The 12,329-nt window shown below is 33.6% G+C and overlaps 1 protein-coding gene across 1 annotated transcript; it reads left to right on the plus strand.

The window, feature by feature from the left end:
* The first annotated feature begins 7,240 nt into the window (after nt 1–7,240).
* On the plus strand, nt 7,241–8,139 carry LOC131051691 (uncharacterized). The gene is made up of 3 exons (XM_059212486.1): nt 7,241–7,411; nt 7,495–7,685; nt 7,785–8,139. Exons 1-3 carry the CDS (start codon nt 7,241–7,243, stop codon nt 8,137–8,139), a joined length of 717 nt encoding a protein of 238 aa, XP_059068469.1.
* The last annotated feature ends 4,190 nt before the right edge of the window (nt 8,140–12,329 follow it).

The following is a 12,329-nucleotide window of genomic DNA, read 5'->3' on the forward strand; positions in this document are numbered from 1 at the left end:
CCATAAGGGTGTTGCTACTTGGTGGAAAGATGCCACCATTGAACATTTGACTGTCAATACGTTAGATGCTACTTGTTCCTCTCATGATGATGATGTTTCCTCCTGTGATGAAGAGCCTCTCACTGCTGCTAAACCTTCTACCGATCCTCTCACTGATGTTCAGGAACCTTGTTCTACTACTGTTGAGCCTGCTTCTGGTGTTGCTCTGCTTCGACAACCTACCCTGCAACAATTTGCTGCTATTTCTCAACTTCCTACTGCGGTTCTACAACAACACTCTGCAGCTACTTTTAATCACAACTCTGCTGAATTACTTCCTCCCGATCTCTCTCTTGGTCCTAATGATTGTATCGCTTGGACTGTGGTTCATCGAAGGCGGAAGGAGAGGTCTTCCCCCCTTGTCCTAACCTCTCCCTCTCAAGGCTTGGGTGTCTCTTTCCCTCCTTCAGTTGGGTCTAGTTTGTTTTTTGTTCTGATTGTTGTAAAGGGGCTTGCTCCCTTGGTTTGTTTTGTCTTTTTGATAGTCTTTGACTATGTTAAGGGTCGGCGCCGAAGTTAACACTGCTTTTTTAATCAAAAACATTTTAGAATAAATAAAATTATTTATAATTATATATAACTATTTTTTTATAAAATTATTTAGAACAGTTCAATTTAGACAGATCTATTATTAAAAGATATTTAATAAGTTTTGTATATGTGGTGAGTAAATTGTATAGAGATTTATAAATAAAAGTAGATAATTATTTAGTATTTTTTAATCATATATATATAAATAATTAGTTAGTTAGAGGGTTAGATATTTTTTCAATATATGGAGTCTATTGAAGATTCAAATATTTATGGATTACACAAGCAAAGAATATACTCTCACCCTCGTCAATTATACTCAATTAATTGAGCTATAACCATTTGATATTATTTATTACTTTTTCATATAGATGAAGTGTAAACTAGGGTCCTCATACTTTGAGACATAAAGGCTATTAATTGATGCATTTACGTGTAATCAATTTCAAGATAATTAAGAAGCAAAATGTTTTTGATTAAAAAAGCAGTGATAATTAGGGTGCCAAGCCTTTACATAGTAAGAGACTATCAATAATACAATTGCAACAACAAAACCTTACAATTCAACAACAACCCAGACCTAACTCAAGGAGGGGTAGGGACACCCACACCAGGATGGGTTTGGGGGGGTGGGGAAAATTTGCCCCTTCGCCTGCGACAAACAACAATCCAGGCTATACTGTCCTTGGGACCATGAAGAGAGTGATCAAGTGGTAAGGTCCTTGCTTGGATACTATTAGAAGGTTCGAGGGAGTGCAACAACGAGGCAACAACCGACTGCTGCAGAACAACAACACCAAAGGACTACTGCATAACAACAGTAGGCTACAATAGAGGAGTGGCTTCAGGAGCAAAAGCAGAAGATGTGGAGCGGAGCTGCAAGTCGAAGGCGACAGGAGTTGAATCCAAAGTTGGAGCCATAGGAGTTGGGACTTCACGGACATTGGCAACATTGTCCTCCTGAGAGGAATCAACTGAAACAGAGTCAGAAGCATAGATTGTCAGATGATCTTTAGTAGCGTCCTTCCACCAAGTAGCAACACCTCTACGATGAGAGGGAGAACAGTCCGAAGCTAAGTGACCCGTTGAGAAGCACCTTCGACAACGAAAGGGGAATACATAATGTTATATGTATTTAGTTTTTTTTTATTGGAAGAAGATAAGAATTGCATAAGATCAGAAATACATACTTTGATGTAGAAACTCTAGCAAATACAACGAGACAACTGAGACAAAAACATAAAGACAGCTGAGGCAAAAACATTGAGACAACTATGCCAATTAGTAGTAGCAATTACATAGATAGAAACTGCTGTAGCAACCTACAAATGAGCCAAAGAAAACTAGATCCCAGCAAGAAACATAATCTCCACTCTATGCAACGGTAGCAAGATGAACACCACCCAACTAATGTTGAAGTTGTTAATAGAATGTGCTTAGGCAGTGAAAGTAGCATGACGAGCCAAACACCCTCCCTATCTGAGACATCAAGTATTGGATGGATCTGGTTGCACATAGCCTTCAAATTTTTACCTAAGTGAAACCTTGTGCTTGAGCTGAATTAGAAGATCTTCTGTTTGCACCTTGATAGCATCACTATTAACATGATCTTTTAAGGAGACAACTATAAGCATCATTTGAGTTGAGAGACTGCAACAAATGGTCTGAATTTTAATTTCCAATAGAAAAAAGGAGTGTGATAAGGATGCAAAGCATCTAAATTTCCAAATATGTTTAATTATAGTAAGATGTCAAGAGTTGGATATCACATTGTGGGTACATGAGGATCCCAGAAGAGCAACTTTCCAAGACCAAGAGAAGTGAAAAAGGGCAGGTAGGGAAGCAAAAAGCTCATTCCAAAGCAGTGTAGCATGACGATAAAACCAAAAGCAATGTTTAAATGATTCATAGTTACCACAAAAAGGACAAGAAGGGGCGTGTTGAGGAATTTAAGACAAGGTCTTGTGTGCGGGAGAAGTGGTGCAAAGAAACGAAAAATTCGGTTTCAAAAGGTCCACACACCAATGGGACTCTTGGTGCAAGTTATAGAGCTATATTGAAAAGCTCAACTCCCCAAGGGACGTTCCATTGTTCTCTATCTCACAGGATCCCTCAAGTCAATGCCTTTGCTCTCAGATCACTGAGCAAAGTGACTTTAGAAATGACAACTCCAAGAATGAGGGATGTTTGATCAACTTAATATGAATGCATTCCTAGTTATGCATGATATTAAATCTAATATGATTTAAACTAGCATGGATATGATGATAAGATAAAGATTAGTAAAAGCCTATCCTAACATGATATACTAGTCTACTATGAATGTGATATGATAATGGAAATGCTTCTTAAAATGCCTATTAAGATGATGTCTATTCAAAGAGAGGCTAAATGCTTGATTTAAAAATGATTATAAAATAGATGCATGAAACTTGTATACTGAGTAAAATGTCTATAAGTTTGATACTAATTACTTGGATTTTAAAATGAGAGAATGAAAGCTCTATTTATAGGAAAAATAGGGCAATGGAAGGTCAAGATTGGATAATCTTAACAAGGGCCAGGATTGAAAGTTATCAATCCATGCTTACAATTCTCACCAATGAAATAGTGACAATTGTCAACAAAAGACTGCTTGAGAGGAGATGTAAGAAGCATTAAATGCTTGAGAAGACATGATGGTCACCTTAGGAGGTATGGGTTAAGGTTAGGTTAACGTTATCCATTGGATAAAGCTTTTACCCAAAGGATAAACTCTTGTGCAATGGTTAAAGGGATAACCATGGTCAACACAATGAATGCTTGATGAGACCCTTGGGTTAGATGAAGGTTGAGTTAGAGAGAAAGTCTCTAATCATGTAAGAAGGTTGAGTTAACCATTAATGATTATGAAGACTTTAAAGGTTAACTTGTTGAAGACATAAAGCCTTTAATGGTTTTCAAAGACTTTGAGGGTTTGAGAAGTGACTTCCCTTTGCTTAGGAATGTGACAATATTTAGGAGATGGATTAGGCTAAATTAGAAGTGATTAGAAGAATATAGAAGGGGGTTTAGGGAGGCAAGTGGGAGATGTGGGATTTTGCAAGTGGATGAAGGAGAATTTTAATTAAAATAAATTACTTTATTTCAACAAAAATAGATGCAACTTGCATAAATACAAGTGAGGGATTTAAATAAATAAATTAGATTTATTTACTTGCAAGGATCAATTTAATTAAGTGTAAATTTAATTAAAAGGAGAGAAAGGGCAATTAATTAAATAAAGTGATTTATTTAATTAAAGGCTATGAAAGGCTTAGGTGAACTTAATTAAATAAATTAAGTAATTCATTTAATTAAATAGAGGAATGTGAATAATTTAATTAAATAGAATTTAATTAAATAGAGGAATGAGGTTAAAATGAATATTAAATATTCACTTAGGAAAGTGGTCATTTTTATACGTCTACAGGTCCAATAGGGAGTTTTGCATGCAAAAGCTTCCAAGCAGTGAGTTGGAATTGGGAGTCAACTTTGGATTTCCAGATTAGGAGGTTGAGTTTGTTCCAGCTGGTTCGTTTAAATATGTATCTCCAAATAGAGTTAAGTCTCTGTGATATAGGCATGCTAAAAACAAGTTGCTTATAGAGGATTCTAAGAGGGAAGTATCGATTGAATAAATAATTGACCTTTTTGATTATAAAATTTGTTGTCATATTTATTATTAGGTCAAATGGTCTAATTTCTTAAGATTGATTTCTAACAAATTTATTATAAAATTATGTTAGTTTAGGCTAATTAATAGCAGTTTATAGTAATTGAGTCTAAAATCTTTAAATTAAAAAATATATATTTGGTTCAATAATGAAAGATTGTTCTAAGGTTAATATTAATTTTGAAATGCGATAAATATTGAGATTTGCAATGGTAGATATCATATTCACAAATCACATAGAAATCATAATATTTTGTTATGATTTTGAGGGGCAAGTATTAATGTTAGAGACAAATCTACACTTGTGAGCTTCTCTTGTTTGATTTACGAATTACTTTTATTCATTTCAATAGAGGTACTTTGATTTTTTTTCTTCCTATCTACAAACTTAGTGAAATTTGAAAATACCTTGTAAGATTGTTGTTAGGTCACAAAAAAGTTATTGCTTACATTAATCCCTAAAAGTTGCGAAATATAAAAAACATCAATCTTAGTCATGCAAATGCTCCTAGAATGATTATGCAAACATTACATTCCAATAAAATTAGTTATCTTTTTGACACCCAAAGCCCTTATGTAATTGTACTTTTATGATTATGTTTCTCATGCTGATTAATATTATAAATATTAATTCCATCATGATAATTAAGATCATAAATGTTATTATTCTAATAAGTTTGACTATGAATTGTACATTGTTATTAAATGATATGTTTACATTTAAGACTAACCAAATAATATTTATCATTTAATGAATGTGTGTGAGAAGTCTTTGCTTGTTTTGTAAGTGTAGGAGAGCAAATGAGGTGATACAAAATTTACGGTTTTGTCAACGAGAGAAGTTCCCATGCTATTCCCATGCTATACCAATCTTGCTTTTGTATTAGTGTATGTTTAGTCCTAGTTGTAGGTTAGATCAAATATAGTCTCTCACATGTATTTGTATCTATTAGAGATAGTTGTGTCAAGTTATATCAATTAGGAGATCATGTCATCATATACACCTTAAGGTTAAATATGTTGAGAAACAAGCTAAAGAAATTGCAATAAATTATCTTACAAGTGTATGCAAATATAAAAGATAATATATTTATCTAAGGATTTCTATATGATAACTATGTGTTTGAATAAAATTAATGATAAAATAAAATCAATAAACCATATAAACACATAATTTACATGAAGAAACCTTTTTAGGAAAAACTCCACATGAGAAAGAGAAGAAGTATGTGTTATCTTCAAAAAAGTGACACATCCAACACACTAACACTCTCTTTAGTCTAACAAAACTTTGACAAAAAACTTGTGAAACTATAAAATAAACTTATAAAACTACTATCCCATGCCTCAAATGTATAGGGAAATGAGAGAGGAATACTGTAAATTATTTTATAAAACAATATACCATCAAACCATCATAAAATACAAAATCTCTCACATCGACAACGAAGAATATTTTTCAAGAATTGTTAATGCAACTCTCAATGAGCCATAAATAGTAAAAATAACTTCCATACCAATAATAGATGGCATCTTTGACTTGCAACTCCATAGTGGTCCATTCCCCAAGGTTGGTGTCCAAAATTATCAACCAAGTTCATATGAGACCCAACAAAAATATGTGATAACCTCCACTATGTTCAATTCTCATGCCCAAGTTGAGAATTTTTTTAAAAATGGTTTCATAATGGTTATTGCCAACTCTACATCCTTTATTACTTACATAAAATGCCAAGTTTATAAGATAATATTAATTATAAACCATTTTCCAATTATACCCTAGGCGTTCACAGGCACTTTAGAACATGTGTAATGTCAACATCCTTTCAACAATGTGGATGGGGCACTCTTGATCAAGGTAAATTCCATTGGCTTTAGTGGGTGAGTTCTTTAAGAAAAAATAATTAGAATCCTATGCACAAAGTGAAAGAGGCCAATGATAGTTGGGATCTTGTGGAGAGTGGCCATGACAATAATCTATTGGATGGTGGCCATGATCTTCTAGTGGTAGCAAAGGATCAAGTTTGAGGTTGTCACAAATGTTTGTCAATTACATCCAATGACTAGCCACTTGATCATTTCTTGCCAAGGCAATAGGAAAAAACTGAATGCTATGACAAAGATAAGAAAAAAATAGCTCTCTTATGGTAATGCAGTGATGCCTTCCCTACAAAAGGTGTTTGTGTCCTCTCTTTTAGAGCCTATTGGCAAGAGCTATATGATGGTGGTTGAGGGGGAGGCATTTGTTTGTTGCAAAGACAAGGAGAGTCCTCTACGAGATGCTTTGCCTTCTTCTAGTACTCCTTGCAAAGAAGAAAGAAAGTTGGAGGGTATGTGTTCTTTTGGTTAGCATGAGAAGATCAAGCAATCCTTTGAAATCTAAAGAGAGTGCTTTGATGATCAAAATAGGCAGATTGAATCTTTGTTAAATATCTGCATTGAAAGAACTACTTGTACTCAGATCTCTCTTGGGCTATTTGGATTTAAATTGCTTGACTACTCTCATGATTGGATATCATTTGTTTTGATTCAGCATTGCTTTTCATTGTATTGAACTTGTGTTTTGCAGCCTTAATGAAACTTATTTTCATTGTTGTTTCTTGCTTTCTTAGAAATCTTGATTAATCTATCTATACAAACTTCCAAAAAAAAATGGAATGCTTTTAAAAACCCACCTTTATCATTAATAAAATTATTATTCAATTTCTTTATATGTTACTCTTTGACTTCTAAAACCAAAATGAAAGAATACAGATTTTCTATGACGTGGATCCAGGTTTTTAATGCCCCCACGTCTAGAAAGCCTAGAATAAAAAGTTGTTACAGCATACTTAGAGACAGTACTACTCTGTTTTCCTGTCATGAATATTTTAAATTCTTGAAGCACTCTGAATTCTGTGCAATTCCCAGTTCGGCTACTGATTCTTTCCTTGCATTCTATTCTCTGTAAGGAAAGCAAGGTATAGAGTCTAGACCATGTTAATATGGGCAAAAGCATATCTAGATCTGGTGCTGGTTCCATCAGGCCTTCTCTTCCTTGGAGTATATCATCTCTACCTCTTGTATAGAATTCTCAAGTATCCCCATTCAACTGCCATAGGATTTGAAAATGACAAGAAAAAGATCTGGGTACAGAAGATGATGGAGGTCAGTAATCCTATTAACTTGATTTAAGACTCTTTCCTTCTCAATGAAATTAATTGTAATCTTAGAAATGTTTTTGATTGCAGGACATTCCGAGAAACACAGATATAGCACTTCGAGTGATATCAAGAAACATATCAGCTGCCACATATCTGGCAGGTCTCTCCATAACTCTGAGTTCACTGATTGGCACCATTGTGGGTAGCAGCACAACTAGCAGTCAATCCAAAACACTGGTGAATCGAATAATCTATGGAGACAGAAGCACTTCAGTTGGGTCTCTCAAATATGCAAGCCTCCTGCTCTGTTTTTTAACAGCCTTCATGTCTCAAGTGCAGTGCATTCGTTAGTACATTCATGTCAGTTTTCTGATCAGCACTCCAGGTTCCAGTGTGCCTGCACATTATGTAGAGGATGCTGTAATCAGAGGGAGTAATTTCTGGTCACTAGGGATCAGAGCTTATTACTTTGCATTTCCTCTGCTGTTATGGGTCTTTGGTCCCATACCCATGTTTAGTTGCTCCTTGGGAATGGTCTGCTTCTTATATTTTCTTGATTCAAAGGATAATCCCATCCCACCATTGGGGCTTAAGGAGAAGAAAACTGGGTTAGATGCAGAGACTAAGCGTGGAAAGCAGAGAGGTCAGGTGATCGAATCTAGTTATGGCCGCTCAACACTGGCCAGTTCAATGGTGACCCAAATGGAATCTCCACAGTTACAGATGGAATAAATAAATCCGTGGCTTCCTTCAAGATCTCGAAACAACACAAATTTTTCTGTAGTCATGGATGTTGAACTCGTCCTATTTGAGGAATCAAATTCATCTCATCTTCAAATGAATCTTCATTAAAAAAATTTATAAAAAATATTTTCTTCCAGTACTGCATCTTAAGTCTGATTAATAATTTTAAAATACATTTGACTGAGCAAGTCGCAGTGTGTAGACTTTGCTTGCAGATTTAACGCGTGGGTAGGCAAATGAAGTTTATCATTTCGTGTAAAATTCAAATTGGTCCTGCTGACTAAAGACAAATCATACAACCAATAAATTGTCGAGTTTTCCTTGTAATCAATTTAAAGATAATTAGAAAGGAGAATATTTTTCCATTCCTTCATATTTATCAATCTATAGATATGCCTTATAAATTTAAGATATATAAATTTTGGTAAGGTTTGAATATTTGTTATTTCTTTTGGTTGTTCTTCGCTGTCTTGTTGTGCATCACCCTCTACCCTTATCTTTGAATAAGGTTCTCTATCTTTTTAAAACCATCCCTACTTAATTAAAAAAAAAATAGAATGTATAATTAAATTATTGTCATATTTATTATTTTTGTTATATTCTCATTCCTTATGGTGTTAAGATTGATTTCAAATAGATTTATTATTTAAGTAAAGAAAAAATATTTAGTTTACGTTAATTTAATAAATATAGGTACAATTAATTTAGACTAATTATTTATTAATTGTCATATGAATATTTGAGCAATTTGTAATGATTGAGTCTAGAATCTTTAAATACAAAATAAAGGTACTTTGCTGAATAATCAAAGATGTGTGTAAGACTAATATTAATTTGGAATGTGACGAGATTTGGGTATTTGGAAACCAAAATATTTTGTTGCGACTTTGAAGGACAAATCCACAACTATGAAATTCTCTTGTGTGATTTACAAATTGCTTTTGTTCATTTTTATTGAGGATCCTTGATTTATTTTTGATCCCTCATGTATATGGACTTGGTGATATTTAAAAATACCAATTGTAGGATTATTACTAGATGACAAAGAGCTACTGCATATGTTAATCCCTAGGATTCGAGAAATTGCCAAAAAGCTTCAATCTTTAGTCATGCATATGGTCCTAATATGATTGTGCAATGGTGTATTCTTTTATATGTCACATCCCAACAAAATTAGTTATCTTTTTAGGCGCTTGAAGTCCTCATCTAATTTGAATCAAGGTAGAGACTTGATTGGTTTGATATCTAATGTTAACTTGATCACTTTGTTGCTAATAATGATTAGGGTCATACCTTTACAACTAATAGTTTTTAAATATTTAATTGTTCTTTGATAACTTTGTTCCCCATGATGACCACGATCATAAATTCTAAAATCACCATCGTGATGATTAAGATCAAAATTTTTATAAATATTATAAATGTGACTCTTTATTGTACATTGTAATCAAATGATATGTTTACATTTAAGGCTAACCAAATACTAATTCTCATTTGATAAGCTATGTGCAAGGACCCTCAACTTGTTTTGAGAGTGCAAAAGTGTACTTCAATTGGTGTGATCTCAGTGGTTTCATCAATGAGAGAGGTTCCCATGTTAGATTAATCTTTCTTCTATAATAGTGTATACCTAGTTTTGGTTGGAGGTTAGATTGACCATAGTCCCTCAAATATATTTGTTTCTATTAAAGATGACCCTCAAATATATAGAGCCTAAGCATAGAAAAAAGAGAGATCGTTTGATTGAATCTAGCAATGGTCGCTCGACACTTGCTAGTTCCATGATGACCCAAATAAAATATCCACAATTATAGGTGGAATGAATGAATTCATGGCTTCCTTCAAGATATGTGAAGGAATTTTTTTTCTTTCATTGTGGATTTAAATTCCTCATGATTTATGACTTGAACTAATCTCATTGGAGGGATCACACATATCTCATCTTGACATGAATCTTTATCAAAATTAAAAAAAATATTTTCTTCTTCAATAGCTCATCTAAGTGCAATTAAAATAGATTTTATATACCAAATAAATTATGCATCTATACGACGATCAGTTGTTTCCTCCTCTGTTATGCATAGTATGCATCTATATGGCCCAGGGAAACCAATTTTCTTTAGTATATCCCTCGCCAAAAAATCAATTGTAGTGCTCATGTGAACACACTAGCCTTAGGGAGACATTTGTTGTTCCACATTAAGTGGGCTGGCCAATTTTCTTTTTTCTTTGTTGCTTCCTAGATTTTATATCCCAAATTTATAAGGTAGTTCCCTGATTTGGCCCCACACCATTTTATTTTATCCTCGTCATATAATAACCAGATAGTTATTTTAGCAAGTATCTTCTCTAGAATTTCTTTTTGGTTGTGTGGGGCGATAATTTTATTGAAGGATATTCACTTCCATCTAGTCTGTCTATCAATTAATTCCTTTTTCACACAGTCCTTGACTTTTTGACCACATAGATTCAATAATGTTTGTTTAAGTTTATCCATGTTCTGGATTTTGGTGAGAGCTTCGTGTCCATCCTAGGAGTCCTACCAAAAGGATTTCTTCTATCCATTTTTAACATTCCAAGTTAAATGATTAGTGATGATTCCATTCACAAGAAAATAAATTTACACTTGTAGATTTAATGTCTTTGTAAGTAAATGAATTTTTTCATTCTATGGATAATCCAAATTGGCTCCATTGACGAAGAGAAATCACACGATTGATAAATTGATGATTTTTCTTGTGATCAATTTCAAGATAGTTAAAAATAAGAATAAGTTTCCTTTCCTCATCTTGTTTTTTAAATTAGTGAATGCGACTCTTCAAGACTACACCCATGTATTAATCTACAATTTTTTTTACATAGGGGTATGTGCAGGATCATTGTAGGCAAAAAAGTGGTGATGTGAAAAAAATACACTTTTCCTTTGTGCAAAAATGCAAAAATCCACTTTGATTTTTTACTTGGGTTGGGAGAAAGTACATGCTGCCATGGTAAACCCAAGCCTAAATGGATATCCGTTCGTAATGGATATACATTTCAGTGAGCATTTAAAAAAAATGAAAAATATAATATATTTTATGTTATAATATAATTTAGTATAATATATACTATATTATAATATATACTATATTATAATATTATAATATTATAATAATATAACATAACATATATTGTAATATTATAGCATATGCAACCTTAAGTGGGCAGTCTTGAGCTTTATGAGCTTCGCTGCATATGAAGCATCTTAGGGGTTTCCAATTCTCAAAAAATTGTCATCCTTCTCCCCTTTCTATAAACGCCTTTTTCCATGAATGTCAAGCTTCAAACTTCCTTAGGTTCTTCCCTTTGGTAGATTTGGAGGAAATCCCTTTTCCTACATCTAGGTTATTGCCACTCCTATTACTCATCAACATATATTTTGTTGCAATTTCTTTTTTGTTTGAAGGCATATCCATATGCCTCATCCACCCTAGGTAACTTGACTAAGGTTAGCTCATCTTGCAGTTGAAACCTTAATCCATTAATTTATACCTGGTTGCAGCTTGTTCTTCATCCTCTTGAATATTAACTGGATTTGAAGCCTCATAAATTGTTCGGTATAAGCTTGAATAGAATGATCTCTTTGTCTAAAATTCTGGAATTCTTTAAACATTTTTTGTTGATAATTAAAAGGATAGAACCAAGCTTGTAGGTGTTTCAACATCTTGGGCCACAATTTGATTTTATCCTTTCCCTGTCTTCTTCTGAAAATTTATAAATTTTCCCACCATAAAGCAACACGAGACTTTAACCCGAATGCCACAATTTTCACTCTTTTATGTTTCCTTCAATTTTTTTAATCTCAAAATAACATTCCAACTCCTAGATCTGGTCTAAGAACAAATGTGGATTGAGTTCACCTTTAAATTTTGAAATTTCAACTTTCATCTTGGAGTTTGTGTGGATATGGATTCAATGAGCCTCTCCATAGGGTTTGTTGCCCTAGCTGCATTTTTTGGATGCTTGGGTTCCTCTTCAGAATCATCCAAATGTAATCTGTCTTGAGTGGATTCTACTCTTTTAAGCCAATCATCCTCATTATTTGTTTGAAGACTCGCATTTCTCCTACCTCTCCTTCCCCAGTGCATATGGATTCCCATTTGAGCCATTGAAGTTTTCTTTGATACCAAACTAATGTA

This window comes from Cryptomeria japonica, chromosome 10, assembly GCF_030272615.1.
Source record: "Cryptomeria japonica chromosome 10, Sugi_1.0, whole genome shotgun sequence".
Taxonomy (NCBI): domain Eukaryota; kingdom Viridiplantae; phylum Streptophyta; class Pinopsida; order Cupressales; family Cupressaceae; genus Cryptomeria; species Cryptomeria japonica.

What these genes read in the sequence shown, in the direction of transcription:
- LOC131051691 (XM_059212486.1), top strand. Translation starts at nt 7,241, where the DNA reads ATGTTAATATGGGCAAAAGCATATCTAGATCTGGTGCTGGTTCCATCA. An exon ending in GGGTACAGAAGATGATGGAG is followed by an intron (nt 7,412 to 7,494) that starts GTCAGTAATCCT and finishes TTTTGATTGCAG; the next exon opens with GACATTCCGAGAAACACAGA. An exon ending in GACAGAAGCACTTCAGTTGG is followed by an intron (nt 7,686 to 7,784) that starts GTCTCTCAAATA and finishes TTTTCTGATCAG; the next exon opens with CACTCCAGGTTCCAGTGTGC.